The sequence below is a fragment of the Odocoileus virginianus genome, chromosome 1 (assembly GCF_023699985.2).
Source record: "Odocoileus virginianus isolate 20LAN1187 ecotype Illinois chromosome 1, Ovbor_1.2, whole genome shotgun sequence".
Taxonomy (NCBI): domain Eukaryota; kingdom Metazoa; phylum Chordata; class Mammalia; order Artiodactyla; family Cervidae; genus Odocoileus; species Odocoileus virginianus.
Genome location: NC_069674.1, coordinates 47,316,579 through 47,335,403, shown reverse-complemented (window position 1 = coordinate 47,335,403; position 18,825 = coordinate 47,316,579). Strand labels below are relative to the sequence as shown.

The 18,825-nt window shown below is 34.5% G+C and overlaps 1 protein-coding gene across 1 annotated transcript in view; it reads left to right on the top strand.

Annotated features, from left to right (window-relative positions):
* The window catches only part of SKAP2 (src kinase associated phosphoprotein 2), a 166,740-nt gene that overhangs the window by 82,653 nt on the left and 65,262 nt on the right, over positions 1 to 18,825 (top strand). The window contains exons 5-6 of the mRNA XM_020880722.2: positions 12,205 to 12,282; positions 13,243 to 13,326. Coding sequence (XP_020736381.2) covers positions 12,205 to 12,282; positions 13,243 to 13,326 — 162 coding nt within the window. The remainder of the gene's footprint in view (positions 1 to 12,204; positions 12,283 to 13,242; positions 13,327 to 18,825) is intronic.

Below are 18,825 nucleotides of genomic sequence, written 5' to 3'. Positions count from 1 at the left end.
AATTTTGAGTTTTAATTTGAACAAAAACTTTAGTAGTGACTTTGTTCTGGTAATGACAGCTCTTAATTAGGAGAAAAGGAGACCATGGATAGTTGGACTGTGTCATCTTGTGAACCTGGGGCTGAGATAGTCCACACAGTGAACAAATTACTAGATTGCATCATGATGTGTAACTCATGGTCAATGTCAGTTAGAATACTTGGGAGTTGACTTTTTATATCACGGATACTAGTATTTGAAAAAAATATGCTAAAATCACATGGTTAAAAATGGGCAATTTTAATACTATATGTGCAGTTCCAATTTTTTTTCTTTGCACTGTATCTCTTACTTTATGTTGGTTGTTACAAAGTGTAGAACTGAATTGGAGTGTTATTAACTGTGAAAGTGGGTGTTAAGATGGAATGCCCTTTTTGCTATTCAGTTATGAAAGCCCTTTACCTACTGTCTTGCCCCTCACTCTTGTGTTTCCTGTCAGTTTTCTCTTCCTCTTCTTTTTAGCAGTGGGGGGGCCACATGGGCAATGGTTAACACATATAAAATGTTTATAGAATTATTTTAGTGACTCAAAAGTTAGATATACTGTAAACAAAATCATTATCCTCATGATCGTTTGTACGTCTGGCATTTTCCCTCTGTTTTCAGTGTTGTGGCTGCGGAAGTGTATTTTATCTACTTATTGATGTTCTTTTAATTTTATATTAAACACCTTTAGAACATATTTTATAAATCCTATAAACTAGTACTAGATGAGGTTTTAAAATATACCATCAAGAACAATGTCATTTAATTCAATGTTGTGCTTCTGCATTTTAAATACGTACCCTTGGTGATTTTGGTGCACACTCAAGTTTAAGAATCACTGTCATGATCCCTTGCTCAAAGCCTAGTAGAAAAAACAAACTTGTGAACACATTATTTTAGGCTAATACTGTAGGTACTTTCTGAATGTCTCTGTCCTGAGCCAGTCCCACATTTGACTGTTAAAAGTTAACTCAGAAGTTGATGACCAGAAAGATGATTACGCATAGGGTATGCTTTTATTTTCAGGTACTAGAGGAAAAAAACATGCTATGCATTAACTGTTCTAATATTGAAGTTTCAATTTGTATTCTGTAGTAATCTACTCAGTTACATAAATAACAATGTTTTCTAATTCTTTCAGTTACCCATGTGTCTAAGATTACCAGTTCATATTGTAGAGTAGATTCATACTCTTATTCTCAGTAACATGTTGTTCTCTGGGTGTTTTATTTAGGTAAAGTGGGCATGTGCAAATGTTTTGCAAGCTAGAATTATTCTGGCATGGAGAACTTTAAGGACAGCTGCTGATTTGTTTTTGTGTTAAGGTTATCTTCATCCAGGCCCTGCAAAGCTATTAAACCTTACAAATTTATATGTAAATTTATAAATAAGAGTATACATCAACATTACTTCCAGCTTGGCTGCTTGTTAAGGGATATGACTCTTAGGCACTAACAGAAAAGAGCTGTCTTAGCTTCTTGCAGGGGTCATATCTTCTGCCTGGGATTTAATATTTACCAAAAGTTTGATCAAGACAAGTAGTGTTTTAGAGGGATTGTCTGAAAAATGTTCAGGGTGCTTATTCCTATAGGCATTCTGTGATTTTATCCTTAAGTTTAACAAAGCTGTTTGGTAGTTATATACTTGGGCTACCTGGTTTTGTATTCTGTAGAATTGCTTTGATTGAATCTTACTTTGGCATTATGCTGTTGGCTCAATATGAGTGATATTTAAAAAGCAACCCTATGAAACTTTTATTTTACTTACTGTAAAAATATTATTGAGGACATTGTGACCACATGGGAGAAATTTCTTTCTTATTTCAGTACTGGGAACCAGGAACAGTTGCTTCTGGTTCCTCCCTGAGCAATGATCTGTTTTCATCTTATGGGCAGTGAATCACATAATTTATTGTTTCTTGCTTCATGTTGATTATTATAAAGCTTTTAACTGAAATTTTTCCCCACTCTTGATAAGTAGTAGTTTTGCATTTCCAACTTTTGTGTTCTACCCTGACTCCTAGTTTTGTCATAATTTTTTACTTATGTTTTATTTTTTTTAGTTTGAAATAATGTCATTTATAGAAAAGTCAAAAGAATAGTACAAAGAATTCCAAATATACCCTTTACTCACATTCCCTTAATGTTAACTTTTTCTGTACAGGTACACACACGCACACACACACACACACACAAATTTCTCCTGTTTACTTTTAATTTCTTTACCAAATATATCTATACAAGTGCCTATGAAGGGAAGGGAAGTGGGAGAGGGGTTCAGGATGGGAAACACATGTACACCCATGGCTGATTCATGTCAATGTATGGCAAAAACCACTACAATATTATGATTAGTCTCCAATTAAAATAAATTAGTTTAAAAAAGAATTCATACAACATGGTAAAAAAAATGCTTGTGAAATGCTTTGTGGGGGAAATAAACAGTGTATTACTAAATTAATAGGTAAAGATGTGTTAATTTCATACTTAAATTGAAAAAAGAGACTTATAGAAAAATATGTTTCAAATGAGAGGAAGATAAATTGTGTGTGTGTGTGAGTGTGTGTGTATGTGTCTGAGTGAGAGAGGGAGAAAAGAGAGATAGCATGCATGCATTTCAAGAGGATCCTTGTAACACTTTGAATGGCAGAATCAACCCCAACTCAATAGTTTAGGTTAGTCATAAAATGATTTCACAGTTGATATTTTCATACTAAATATTTTTCACTTATTTTAACACCCCTCAATAATAGATTCTTTGGGGAGATGGGAATAGAATGTTTATGTATGTATGTATGTTTATGTATCTGTTCTTCAAGGCAGAAACAAAAGTATATCTTTTATTATATTATACAATATAGAAGACATTCTGTGGATTCCTATTTCAGATGCGATCTTATATTGTTAATGGGTCTAAACTTTTTATACACAGAATAGGAAAAATAAATCAATGAAAATGAACTTAAAGAATATTTTAAATTAGAAGAATGTTACTTTTATTCTAAAAATAATTATAAAAATTTATAGCTTAAATTTAAAACATAAAACAGTTACAAAAGAGAAAAAAATAAGATTGCTGTATAGCCTATGCTAAGGTAAAACATAGTTGAATGGAAAGGAGCTTAAGAATTCAGTCTAAATTATATTTATTTTGTATTTAATATAGTTTGCTAGAGGAATCTGCATACAAAAAGAGCCTCTTTTTCCTTCTGTAGCTGTCAGTTTTCTCATTACTAGTTTGTCTCATGTTTGTGTGAATGTGTTTTTAAACCAAAATGGAAATCTTTTAAATGACATTTTTAGGAAGGTGAAATTTATTTCTCTAAAATCTTGTAGAAAATAAAACAAATGTTCTAGGATTTTAAATGCATAATTTTGATTAATACCACAGAACAGTAATTCAATGATATTGTCTTATAGAATTTCTGTAGATGCCCACAGTCACTATGTCATATTTGACTCTTTGAGACCCCATGGACTATAGCCTGCCAGGCTCCTCTGTCCATGGGATTTTCCAGGCAAGAATACTGGAGTGGGTTGTCATTTCCTTCTCCATTCTGTAGATGACATTCACTTATTTCATCAACAGTAGGATATAGCATTTCAGAGAATGGGCTTCATTGGACAGACTTGGGGTCTTGGCTGCACCGCTTACCTGTGACCTTAATTTTCCATTGGTAACCTTTGGGGATGTAAGAGAATAAAATGGGATGATGAATATATCATGCTTAACTCATGGTAAAGCCTTAAAGACAAAGTAAGTGTTAGCTGTTGAAATTATTATTGCCTTGTTGAACCATGCTGATACTTGTTTATATATATATTTGTTATTTATATTTGATGATACTTTTCTTAAAAGATGCTTAAAACTTACAGTCTATCAGTATGGTAAAGGTTGTGTTTGATACAGAGATAATATAAGTAAGGAAGAAGTTCAGTTCAGCTCAGTTTAATCTCTTAGTCATGTCCGACTCTTTGCGACCCCATGGACTGCGGTATGCCAGGCCTCCCTGTCCATCACCAACACCCAGAGTTTATCCAAACTCATGTCCATTGAGTCAGTGACGCCATCCAACCATCTCATCCTCTGTCATTCCCTTCTCCACCTGCCCTCAATCTTTCCCAGCATCAGGGTCTTTTCCACTGAGTCATTTCTTCACATCAGGTGGCCAAAGTATTGGAGTTTCAGCTTCAACATCAGTCCTTCCAATGAACACCCAGGACTGATCTCCTTTGGGATGGACTGGTTGGATCTCCTTGCAGTCCCAGGGACTCTCAAGAGTCTTCTCCAACACTACAGTTCAAAAGCATCAATTCTTTGGCACTCAGCTTTCTTTATAGTCCAGCTCTCACATCCATACATGACCACTGGAAAAACCATAGCCAAATAGCCATAGCTGGAGAGAAATTTGTATTATTAAAAGGCTTTCAGATTTTATTATAGTGGTTTTTCTTTTCAGCTTTCTTGTTTTCTTATGTGTGGAGCAATGGACTTGGCAAATTTACATTGCTACTTAAAAAGAAGTAGTAACATTTTAGAGTTATCTCAAATATTATATTTCTAAATCTCCACAATAATTCTCCATAGTGTGCCCTCTTAATACCTATATTCAAAGATTTGAAAATTAAATTTAATGAAATCAAGCAACTTGCCTAAGTCACAGAACTAATAGTTAAGCTACAATTTGAGTTTAAGATTCAAAGTTTTAACCACAATCCTAAAATACAAATCAGATGGCAAACACAAACCAACTATATAGCATAGGGAAGATACTCAATATTTTGTAATAGCCTGTAAGGAAAAAGGATCTGGGGTGGGGGTGTGTATATATATATATATGTATGTATGTATGTATCTGAATCACTGAATCACTTTGCTCTATACCTTAAACTTACAATAGTGTTGTAGACCAACTATGTGTGAAAAAGTGAAAGTGACAGCGCTCAGTTGAGTCTGACTCTTTGCGACCCCATGACTGTAGCCCACCAGGCTCATCTGTCCATGGGATTCTCTAGGCAAGCATATTGGAGTGGGTTGCCATTTCTTCTTCAGGGGGTCTTCCAGACCTGGGGATGAAAACCAGGTTTCCTGCATTGTAGTTAGATTCTTTACCATCTGAACCACCAGAGAAGCCCTTAATCAACTATAATTCAATAGAAAAAAAGTCAGGTTGGGGCACATTTTTGTGTTAAAGTAAAACATTAAAATCCAATTCATAACCATATATACTTAATTATTTAGAATATCTTAAATTTTTGATATAGTTATAATTTTGTTTTTAATTTAAGGAAAAAATTCCATTTTAAGCTTGTACCACAGTTTCTCTGTGTTTGTGTATCATAAACTTTAAAAAAATATTGCTTTTCTGAATTTAGCTAAGTATTTCTCTTGTTAACAGAGAAGATGTGGACAGATACATATGTTACAAATATATGCAAAAATCAACAGCCAATTGATATGATAATGAGGGGTACAGTAGGCACAATAATAGTGCCTCAGAGAAGTCAACATCCGAATCCTTTGGAGTCAGATTGCTAATCAGCTGACCTTAAAATAAGGAGATTATCCAGGTGGGCCAGGCAAGAATACTGGAGTGGGTTGTCATTTCCTTCTCCAGGGAATCTTCCCAACCCAGGAATTGAACCTGAGTCTCCTGCATGGCAGGCAGATTCTTTACCAACTGAGCTACAAGGGAAGCCCATAATGTAAATACAAGAACCTTTAAATGAGAAGCTGGAGAAGGAAACGGCAACCCACTGCAGTACTCTTGCCTGGAAAATTCTATGGACAGAGGAGTGTGGTAGGCTACAGTCCACGGGATCGCAAAGAGTCGGACACGAGTGACCTCACATTCACTTTTCACTTTAAATGACCAGAAGGAGACAAAAGAATTGGAACCAGAAAGAGGGCATTGTGAAAAAGACTTAAATGACCATTGCTGGCTTTAAAGATGGAAGGAGGCCAATAGCCAGTGAAATAGGTCTGCCTTTAGGGGCTGAAAAGGGAAGGAAGTAGAGTCTGTCCTCCAGGCCCCAGAAGCAACACAGTCCTGCTGACACCTTGATTTTAGCCCATGAGACACTTTCTGGAGTTCTGACCTCCAGAACTGGAAGATTAGAAATTTGTGTTGTTTTTAACCACTAAAAAAAAAAAAAAAAAGATATAGTTAGACACAAAGTAGCTGAGAAGTAACTGTATATAGGAGATGAAATTTGATTTACCTTATTTCTGTAGAATCTAATGATGTATTACTAAAAAGTAGCTTTTACCAAAATATAAAAGTATAAAGAGTGCCCAGTATTATAAATATATGAAAAAGAAGGCTTGTTTATAAAGTAAAATTACTCATGTTGAACCTTATTTTAAAATGATGGAATCAGTATATTGATATGCTTTTATCCCTATAAATAACTGAAGGAGTCTTACAAGGTGTTTCCACAAATTGATGTATCTGGAATTTTTGGATAAAAGCATTTTTTAAATTCTATAAGCAACAATTTTAATGTATTAAAAAATGTGACAGCTTAAGGTCTATCACTGGACCAAAGAATCAGAAATCTTCAAGAGATACTATTTTTACATCTAAATTAATGAGCTAAGGACAGCAGTCCTATACTAAAAATTTATCTAAAAAAGTAGTCTTCAGATATGTAATTAGATAGTTCAAATCCTGGCCATACTTCTTAAGTAAAAGAAGCAGTTTTAAGTGAATGAAGATAATATAACTTTATGGATAACATAATCCACACATTCTTTCAATCTATGGCTTTTTGACTGCTATTTTAGTGGTTATTGATGAACCCCCATGATTTCAGATTTCTCTTAATTCTGATTCTTAATTTTTCTATTATTGCCACTTGAATTTTACAGTACTGACAGATTTCCATGAAAATCAGTATCAGCCACAGTTACATATATATATTTGATATAATATAGCTTTTGATTAGACTCTGAACAAGCATTTAATATATCTTTTGGGCCATATTCATGAAGTGTTTCCTGTGAGCACAGAGCTGTAATATTGAATTATTATCTTCTTTGGTTCCAGATAGACCTATTGATGATTCTCATGAGGCTAATGGAATTTCCATATCAAGAAACAGAGTTAATAAAGGCAAATGTGAAGTACCCTAATAGTTATTCAGTTTTTGCTGAATAGCTTTCACAATGACTTGCCACTTTATAGAGGGGGTGGAGAGACTAACAGATGGCAAACCTGTGAGTTGCAACCTCTATTTTTGCCCCTGGTGTCATCACAGGGACCTTATCAGTCTTTGAATCTGGTAGCCAAGGCTTAACTACCTCTGGGGATTCTATGGTCCTGCTAATTGGAAGCTGACCATCTTTGTGTCTAACCAAATATGAGCCTTTTTTTTTTTTTAAGTAAGTATCATGATAGATTTAGGGATCACCAATAGTATATTCATTGGTTAATCCTTTCTGAAGAGAGTAGTAGTGATACATGAGAAAAAAAACTCTATGAAAGGACTATGCTGAGGAAACACAAGTAGTAATCTTTTAGTTACTGTAATAGTTCTTTTCTTAAGTATTACTGTTGTTTCATGTGTACTTTGAATACACAATTTTTGTGTTGCCACTAAAAAAAAACTGATGAAAAGATTTGAGATTCCAAATTTTCTGTGTGAATTGAGCTAGTAGAATATGAAAAATATTTATATATTTATTTTCTTTCACAGATACCCCAGGCCACGATTCTAGTTAGAAATTATACCTTTGAAATGACATAAAACAGTTCTGTGCTAGATCTAAAGGCAGTTATCCATTGTTCTACCAAAATATGTTGTGAACAGTTTTCACTTTAGATATTTTTGAAAGTTAAATCCATCTTGATTCTTGGCCATTTGTTATTGAAAGTGCAAGAAAAATATCTGTGTATCTATTTCATGGAATCTTAGAATAGGGGTATTATTTAATATTTTATTAAATATTGTGGCTAAATATTTTAATATTTAAAGCATTTTAAAAGATAGAACTTATTTCTTAAATACATGGCTATATTTAAAGATTTCAGTATTTTTCCTCCTAGTTTCAGGGAAAAAATTAAAACTGTAGATTAATAAAATTACTAAAATTGGGTAACACCTTACTTAGGTTTTAGGTAATTTTTTTTTTTTAAATATTTTCATGCTTTGGAACTCTTCTCTATTCTAGAATCCATTCCTTTAGCTTGCTGGTAGACTATGTCCACTATATAACACAGTTTGATTTAAAGACAAAAGTTTCAAGACACAATCTATAATTCTTGAGTTATCTTTTAAAAACAGTGGCCTTGTGAATAAAATATTGATACCTACCTAACTATAAGAAAATTTGGATTCCATTGCTTCCTTTTTCCCACTGAGTTAGTAGGATATATTAGGTACATGATACTTGTTTCTTTGAATTTTTTGTGACATTGTTACCATTTTGCATATATCAGATTCCAAAATGTCAAATTGGAAGAAGACCCATTCCTTGCCTGCTCTTGTAGGGTATTAGTTTTAATATCTAATATTGATCGTCTTTAGAAAAGTTGGGCTATTATATAAGAAATACATGCCCATATAATAAAAAGACTTGTCTTTGTCAGTATATGCTTATTTTGTCAGGGTAGTGAAAATTTTTGGCCACTTTAGAAAGCTATGAGATAATAGTCTGCAGTATAAATAAGCTGCCCTGGAGTATAGGTTAATTATTTTTTCTCCTTTGAGTTAGGATATAATTTCTCCATCAACCACTTTCATATATTCAGAAAGAAATCTTCAAGTTGCTTTTAAAATAACTGTAATGCTTAACTCATACAGTTACCAAATCATGCTTTTTTCATTTTTCTGATTAAAATTCCCTAGGCAACATTAAATTGTCTAATATTCACATTGGTAACCATTCATTTGAATTAATAGTTATATTAAGCATAATAACAATATTTAATTATAATTAATAAAAGCCAACATTTACTGAATGCCTAATCCTCTGCCAAAGGATTAAAACTCAGTGCTAAACTTATTTTTGAGACAAGGGTGTGAATTTTGGTAGTGAAACAGTTTATAATACAATTGTGAGTTTGTTGGAATGTTGTAATTGGCTGTGATGCATAATTTCTTTTAGTGAGATAATGTAATGGTGTTTGGCAGATTTTCAGCAACTCTTTGTTGATACCTGCCAGATAGGTTTATATTAGCTTTACCCATCTTTTCTTCATGAGTCTGCATGTATTTGTGTGTGTGTGTGTGTGTGTGTGTGTGTGTGTTAGTTGCTCAGTGGTTGTCTGACTCTTTGCAATCCCATGGGCTATAGCCCACCAGGCACCTCTGTCTGTGGTAGTTTTATTAATAATTATTTGGACCATAAAGAAGGCTGAGTACCAAAGAACTGATGCTTCTAAACTGTGGTGCTGGAGAAGACTCTTTCGAGTTCCCTGGACTGCAAGGAGATCAAACCAGTCAATCTAAAGGAAATCAGTCCTGAGTATTTATTAGAAGGACTGATGCTGAAATTGAAGCTCCAATACTTTGGCCACCTGATGGGAAGAGCTGACTCATTTGAAAAGACCCTGATGCTGGGAAAGATTGAGGGCAGGAGGAGAAGGGGATGACAGAGGATGAGATGGTTGGATGGCATCACCTACTCAATGGACATGGGTTTGGGTGGACTCTGGGAGTTGGTGATGGACAGGGAGGTCTGACATGCTGCAGTTCATGGGGTTGAAAGAGTTGGACACGACTGAGCGACTGAACTGAACTGAACTGATGCAAAGAGCTGACTCATTGGAAGAGGCCCTGATGCTGGAAAGCATTGAAGGCAGGAGGAGAAGGGGGCAACAGAGAATGAGATGATTGGATGGCATCACCAACTCAATGGACATGAGCATACTCTGGGAGATAGTGAAGGATAGGGGAGCCTAGTGTGTTGTAGTCTGTGGGGTCGCAAAGAGTTGGACACCACTGAGCAACTGAACAACAATAATAATTATTTGAATCAGTGTGTATATCCTTAAATGGTGGCATACTGTTGATCATTGTAGGTATAGTGATATGAGGTCAAAATGATGTGAGAGTTCATATTTTTTAAAAGAGAAATGACTACTTTTTATATCTTGCTACAAATTTTCAATTTCTACCATCAAAAAATATTAAGTGTTTCTATGTTCATGGTGTTCTACCAGTCAAATGGTTCTTCTAAGAACTTAAAATCTGAAGTATCTAAAGGGATTACTATTACTTTACTTTTACTTTTTAAAAAACTAATGTGTATATTAAACAAAACCTAGGTGTTGGACAAATAACAAAAGGAGTTTAGAAAAATGAAATTTTAGTCAGAAAATTTGTTTTTCCCCTTTAGGAATGAAATAAAAGATTTTATATTAGAGACATGAATTTAGAATTCAGAATAAGTGTTTGCTTGTGACATCAAATTTTATTGATTTGCCAGATGGAAATTTAATCAACATTTTTCTTAAAGCAAGAGCTTTAGGTTATATACATTCACCTTTGTAAATTATAATTCCCTTTCTTCTCTTCTGCTTCTTCCCCTCCTTTTTCCTGGACCAGTAACTTTTTAAAGTTGAAAGCTATGCTAAAGGTACCCATTTCTCTTCAGAATATAAAGTTGCTTCTTAAGATTTAGAGCCTTTGTTTTATATGTAAAGAACATTTATTTTACGCCCCAATGGATATGAGAGGGTCATGGCACTGCTTCTCAATGAGCCTCATCCAGCCAAGTAGAGGTAATTCAGCCCTCCCTGTGCCCTTTTGTATTAGACCTAAAGACTGAAAAGTTGCTTCTTCCTTGGGTACCTCAATTTCATCCATAAATGAGTGCTCAAGTGTTTGTTTCCATCATCGGAAAGACTCACAATTATTTACGGGATGTTTGCAGTGAATTTTCTATTTTTTACCACTGTGCACAAAGCACTTAGAAGTTTTTTCATGACATACAATAATCATATTAAATATTTAATTAATATATTTGCTTTCTCATTCTGAAATGTCATCCAAATGATGTTTCCTACAAAGGGATTTTGTATAGTTCACTTAAGAACTCTATGTGCCAGTTACATAAAAGACTGAGTCCAAGCATACTTCCACAAAAACTAAACTATCATCTTGCTTAGTTGGAGAGGTAAATACTTTGTTTTCAAGAATCTTATTTAGAAAGAAGATTTTCCTAAGTGGTTTTATATTAGCTAAAATTTCATATTTCTATGTGATACAATATTTCTGTTTGTTGGTGTAACCTAGTTTAATTTAAAAGATGCTATCAATCTTTTTTTTTTCTGTTTAAAAAGCAAGTCAAACTATAGTCACCTTCTTTAATTTAGTGGTTAACCAGGACTTACTCACATAGATAAGATTCCTTTATGTTAGTTTTATTTTATGTACAAAAACACTATACTAAATAACTTTTACCTTCAGTGGATTAAATGGATACATTGATTGGACAGTTGTTCAAACTTTCGCATTGGCTTTCCTTAAAATTTTACATGTATTTCAAAATTATTACTCCATTTTAAATATATTTTAATGATAATTGTTTTGTGTTTACTGAGCAAAATTATCCACCCGGGAGCTGAAATTAGTACTTTAATTTGAATTTTTGTTTCTTAAGGAAAAATAACATGATTTTATAGCTACTGGATATTTTTTAAAAACCCAGTTGGTAATTCTGTGATTAATTTGTATATAATAAGCTTCCTATCAAAACATTATTTATGATAAACTGTTTTAAGACTTTTTATTGGTGTATTCCATGGAAACTGTCATTGGACTGGTTATTTTCACTTGTTAGCATTCTAGTAAAATGCTGAAGCAACTGTAGTATATTTCCAATGAATTTATAAAGATATTGAACACTATTATTTATAACAACAGTGTCCTAGTCCATTCCTTATAGAATGCAAGTCAAAGAGTATCACCCTTTAGAGATCATTCAGTTATATAATATTATTGTGTATTTGGGAGCATAATATATTAAGATGTGACAGTACAGAACATTTTTTGCTCTTGAGATTCACAGGAGGTGGAAAGGGACTAGTCTATGGAATACATATGAAATAAAACTAATAGACTTGGATTTAATTAATTTGAGTAATTAAAAGTATACTGAATCTAATGAGATCTGATACTTGATTTTTCTAAAAGGGATTACTCACTGCTTTTTTTTGCTCCCTACCTTCCATAGGAAACCAGTTTCCTCCAATTGCAGCCCAGGACCTTCCTTTTGTGTTAAAGGCTGGCTACCTTGAAAAACGCAGAAAAGGTAAATTATGTGATTCTAATGAAAAACCTAAAAATCTAAGACTTTAAGAAAATCTAATGACATTTGTCCCAACAAAATACAGCTTTCAGCTCAGAGTACTTTCTAAGAACAAAATAAAACATTTGATCAAGTTTATTGTTGTCAACCTTGGGTATTTGTAGGTGATTCAGGAGCTGTTTACTGCCTGTTCCTGCCTTGACTGTATCTCCAGGATGGGACTTCTCAATGTTATCTCACCTGGCTGAGCAGAGGGTTATCTTTTTTCTGACCTGGCATACACCATGTTTGCTATGGTTCAGATCAAGCTTAGTATATTTTCTGCCATTTTCTATTATTCATTCAGTGTTCCTCTCTAGTGGCTATGATAATTGAGAGTTGACCATATGGTCTCACTCTTTCAACCCCAATATATAATAGAAGTGAAATATGGAGGTAGTATTATGATATAAGAAATGAAAAGCAGGAAGCCTCTTCATTACCATTCAGTTTATCTCTCAGGAAGTCCCTTTGGGCCTCCTGTATATATTCCATTTGCTTTTCTTAGCTTTCCTAGCTGAATTTTAAAGCCGAAAGAGATAACAGAAATAATCTAGGTCAACTCCTCCTCCCTCCTTTTTATGACAGATGAGAAAATGTGACCCAGATGAATTAATTATCTTAAGACCTTATAGTCAAATGCCTTTTTGACTATTCCTGTCAGGAAAGTTTGTTAGCCATGTAGTTGATCCCACAAATATAGCAGCCCCACCTCTGCTTTAGTGTATTCCTTTTAGCTTTGTTTTATGTTTTGTTCGTGTCTTGGAAATGAAGACACAAACTAATTAGTCATAGAATTTTACAGCTAAAAGGAACCTTAGAAATCATACTAACTAACTTTTCCTTTTACAATAGGGAAATCACATTATATTTATAAAAGTAATGTATATCATCTAAACTATTTCTTTTCTCCCTTTATTGTAGATCACAGTTTTCTGGGATTTGAATGGCAGAAACGGTGGTGTGCTCTCAGTAAAACAGTGTTCTATTATTATGGAAGTGATAAAGGTAGTATTGGTGTTCAGTTATATAAACTTCTATTGCATGAGGGTTTGGGGGGGTGTATTCTATGCCACCTCCCTTTTTTGGTACAGAACAAGCTGAAGACAAATAGAGAAAACTGAGAGTTGTAATATTACAGCCTAAGAGTAATTAATTCTATTACTTGACAAATGCTCTAAATTTCATAGTGCCTTAAAAGTAACACAACTGTGTTTTATCGAATTAGAAAAGAGAAAACTTTCATCTGTGTGGCCTTTTACCTCAGGAATTGTTTACCTCCAGGCTATAATTATAAAATATCTGAAAAGTTAAGACCATTAGGATTGTGCAAGTTTTGAAGGGAGGAAAATATGTTTTGTCCTTCAAATATTTTAAAGAAAAATTTAGATAACAATGAAACCTGTGCAGCTCCTTTCTCAGCTTCTTTTACAGATTAAAGTGACAACAAACGTTGGTGTGTTACTGTTCTAAGCACCTTAGCTGTCTAAGCACTTAAGTTATATTAACTCATTTAACTACAACTCTGTGAGGTAGCTACCATTATTAGTCCCACTTATTTTAGTTTTTGGAGAACTGAGAACAGAGAGATTAAGTAACTTGTTCAAGGTCCCAGATATGGTAATGGCAGTTTTGAAATTTGAACATAAAGCATAATGTTTAGAGTCCATGCTCTTAACCACTATTATCACTGCATTAATTTAGAAACAATAAAATAACATTCTGTAACTTCATTTGCTAATTAATAACTATCTTAGTCATAGTTAGCATAATTTTAAGTTCATTATTTGAAGAAATAAAGCCATTAAATACTAAAATTTAAAGAATGTAAGCTTTCTTAGTTTTGCTCTTATCTAGGAAAAACAAGTCAGAAGTTGAGTATTACAAAGTAAGGGTTATATATAAATAGCTAGCATTCATTTCCAGAAAGAACACTTAAGGGGAAAAAAAGGCATAAAAGTCCAGTATCACTGAATGTAAACTTTCTCGCGCAATTGTTACTTATCAGTGTTGTTTGAAAGTTTATGTTTCATTTGACATTATTTGCAATTTTTAGGGTTTTTCCTTATTATCATATTGGCAGATATGATTATTATATTTCAGATAAGTTTGAAATAAATGCATGATGCTAGAAACTGGTCCTACCTTTTGGTTAGTAGTATTATCAAGTTGGAAATTAATTTAGTGGCTGGTTTGCATTCTGTTACTAATTTACATGTTCATATGTAATAATGGTATCCATGAAATATAAACTATAAACAACTATCAACAGTCTTCTTTCCTCTGCTAAGTCTTAAGTAGATGATTTTATCAGAAAATTTAGAGTCCATGTTAAATTATGATTAGCATAGATAATAAATGTATTACTGTTATAGAAATATAATTTTGTACAGTAGTGTGAACTTAGATCATGATTTTACTTTTCTGTGAAGAAATGTTTTCTATTTCATAAGACCAGGAGAAGGAGGTTTCAAATCCTTGTGACTTTGGTTAGTTAGGCTTCTCATTTCTAATTTCTGTAAAAATCAATGAATGCTAATACCTGCTTCCATCACTCATAGTCCTAACTGGTATATACTAACTGTTAGGTCAAAGATTAGAAAGAGTCTTCCCCAAATCTAATATAATTTATCCCCAAATATAATCCCCAAGACATGTTTATGTTTATTTCAAAAGCTAATGCTCTAAATAAATTCCAGTTATTTGAGGGGAAAGTGATAGTGAAAATCACTCAATCATGTCCGACTCTTTGTTACCCCGTGGACTATACAGTCCATGAAATTCTCTAGGCCAGAATACTGGAGTGGGTAGCCTTTCCCTTCTCCAGGGGATCTTCCCAACCTGGGGATCAAACACAAGTTAAATTCCCATTTCTATTCTTATTTTATGAGGCCTGAGGTAATAACTTTCTTTTTAATTTGTATTTTAAGTACTTTGTGATCCATCTAGCCACTACCACAGCTTTTTAAAAATTACTATTCTCTCATTCCCTTTTTATGTGGATCTATGAAGATTTGGTTTATATTTCCTTAAGCTCTTCCCTGTCTGTCACTATGAAGCCTCCTGTTTCCACGGAGATTTCAGATCTGTTTTTAGTGGTTTGTTGGAATTCTTGGCCACTTCTGGCTTTTAGGGACTTGGGAGGTGGGTGTCTATCTTCAGACAGTTTTTAGTTACTTGTTTGACATGATCCTAATTTCCTTAGTGTTGTTTTCATCCCAAGAAAATGTATATGTCACAAGAAATTTTTATTTTTATATGTGACATCAGATAGCTAATTTGTACATCAGTGTTTACTGTATGTTTGAACCATTAATCTAAACTTTGGAAAGAGCTATTTAGATATATGAGAACTATGATCCTCCAGCTAAGTAGGATTTAGATAAATGGATTACAGAGGCACAGAGAAGTTGATACCACTTACTGGGTTAAACTGTACTTTGTTACTCTTTGACAGTTATGTGGTTCACATTTTCTAACTCACTGTGTGCCAAAAAGCATTTGGACCCATCAAGATAATCATGACTTAGAAAGACTAGTTCCAGCCTCTGGGGTGAATAATACTATTACGTTTGTACTCGTAAATATTATCTGTATTTATCATTCATGATCATTTGGGGCCTTTATGAGGTATATATACATATATACATGTTTAAGATACTATATATATATATATATATATATATATATATATATATGTAACATACTTTCATGTAACATACTTTCTCACTTTGTGAAATCACATCCTTGTTTTCATCTCTTTCCTCTTCATTTGATTGTCATGGCTCAGCTCATTTATCAAGACTCTCACAGTGAAAGGAGGGAGTACAAAAGACTAAAAAAAGTGGGTTAGGATGAGATTGACAAGAGCCTTAAGAGAATAAGGGCCCTGCTAAGTGTTTTATCTTGAATATGACTTTTAAGCATAGGGGTCTATGACCAGAATTGGTTTTAGTGGGGGGCACTGAACTAGTTGAGGCAAGAGAGTTATCACACGCTGCTGAGAGGCACATTGAGGATTTAGTGCAGGTCCCTATCGCTCCAAAGCCATGCTATTTTCCTTAACTTGGTAGTTACCAGCCCTTCCAACATGCCTGTAAATGATGGCTCATTTAGGAACCTGTTCTAACTCATATATTTCTGTTTAACCTCTATGAGATTATGGATCTTATGAACCTATCTCCTCCTACTTTTAAGGGGGTAGTAGTTAGTTTGTACAAAGTATCTCATTTCTTTCCACCTAAGGGGCTTTGCTGTCTCTGCCCCCATTCCCCAGTTAAAGAAAACCCTAGCACCATATAGTATGTGGCAGCTGCAGGTAGCCTTGGTTCAAATAAGAGTTATTCTAAATGTACATCAAAAATTATTTGTGTGTCAGTGGTTTTAACTTTTTTATTATAGTATCTTTTCAATATAAAATGATCGGACTTTTAACAGATAATCTAAAATAACAAAGTTTTTATCTTGGCAGGGAAATAAAATTTTCCATTGAAGTTGACCTCTCTGCTCTCTTACTTCTCTTAAATATTAACCATTGATAGGAAAAATAGGACATAGCTGTTCAGTCAGTGTGAATGACAGTTATAAAGTATTTTGATGTTGAAATAGCATTGTAGTTCTCTTTTAGTACTTACAAAATATTGCTAGAATGATAATATTATTTGTATAATTGGAAGTTCTGTTGTTTTATAACAACATCTTTAGTAACAGCTGTAAAAGCTTACCTTTCTTCCTGATTCATTTGATAGAGGCCAATTGTTGAGTCAGGGCATTAGCATTTTATAACTATATCATGAATATAAGAGCCTTCCTCAGCGATCAGTGCAAAGAAATAGAGGAAAACAACAGAATGGGAAAGACTAGAGATCTCTTCAAGAAAATTAGAGATATCAAGGGAACATTTCAGGCAAAGATGGGTTCGATAAAGGACAGAAATGGTATGGACCTAACAGAAGCAGAAGATATTAAGAAGAAGTGGCAAGATACACAGAAGAACTGTACAAAAAAGATCTTCATGACCCAGATAATCACAATGGTGTGATCACTGACCTAGAGCCAGACATCCTGGAATGTGAAGTCAAGTGGGCCTTAGAAAGCATCACTACGAACAGAGCTAGTGGAGGTGATGGAATTCCAGTTGAACTATTTCAAATCCTGAAAGATGATGCTGTGAAAGTGCTGCATTCAATATGCCAGCAAATTTGGAAAACTCAGCAGTGACCACAGGACTAGAAAAGGTCAGTTTTCATTCCAATCCCTAAGAAAGGCAATCCCAAAGAAAGCTCAAACTATCGCACAATTGCACTCATCTCACACGCTAGTAAATTAGTGCTCAAAATTCTCCAAGCCAGGCTTCAGCAATATGTGAACTGTGAATTTCCAGATGTTCCAGCTGGATTTAGAAAAGGCAGAGGAACCAGAGATCAAATTGCCAACATCTGCTGGATCATCAAAAAAGCAAGAGAGTTCCAGAAAAACATCTATTTCCGCTTTATTGACTACACCAAAGCCTTCGACTGCGTGGATCACAATAAACTGTGGAAAATTCTGAAAGAGATGGGAATACCAGACCACCTGACCTGCCTCTTGAGAAACCTGTATGCAGGTCAGGAAGCAACAGTTCGAACTAGACATGGAACAACAGACAGGTTCCAAATAGGAAAAGGAGTACGTCAAGGCTGTATATTGTCACCCTGTTTATTTAACTTCTATGCAGAGTACGTTATGAGAAACGCTGGGCTGGAAGAAGCACAAGCTGAAATCAAGATTGCTGGGAGAAATATCAATAACCTCAGATATGCAGATGACACCACCCTTATGGCAGAGAGTGAAGAGGAACTAAAAAGCCTCTTGATGAAAGTGAAAGAGGAGCGTGAAAAAGTTGGCTTAAAGCTTAACATTCAGAAAACTAAGATCATGGCATCTGGTCCCATCACCTCATGGGAAATAGATGGGGAGACAGTGGAAACAGTGTCAGACTTTATTTTTGGGGCTCCAAAATCACTGCAGATGGTGCTTGCAGCCATGAAATTAAAAGACACTTACTCCTTGGAAGGAAAGTTATGACCAACCTAGACAGCATATTAAAAAGCAGAGACGTAACTTTGCCAACAAAAGTTCATCTAGTCAAAGCTATGGTTTTTCCAGTGGTCATGTATGGATGTGAGAGTTGGACTGTGAAGAAAGCTGAGCGCCGAAAAATTGATGCTTTTGAACTGTGGTGTTGGAGAAGACTCTTGAGAGTCCCTTGGACTGCAAAGAGATCCAACCAGTCCATCCTAAAGGAGATCAGTCCTGGGTGTTCATTGGAAGGACTGATGCTGAAGCTGAAACTCCAGTACTTTGGCTACCTCATGCAAAGAGTTGACTCATTGGAAAAGACCGTGATGCTGGGAAGGATTGGGGGCAGGAGGAGGAGGGGACGACAGAGGATGAGATGGCTGGATGGCATCACCGACTCGATGGGCGTGAGTTTGAGTCAACTCTGGGAGTTGGTGATGGACAGGG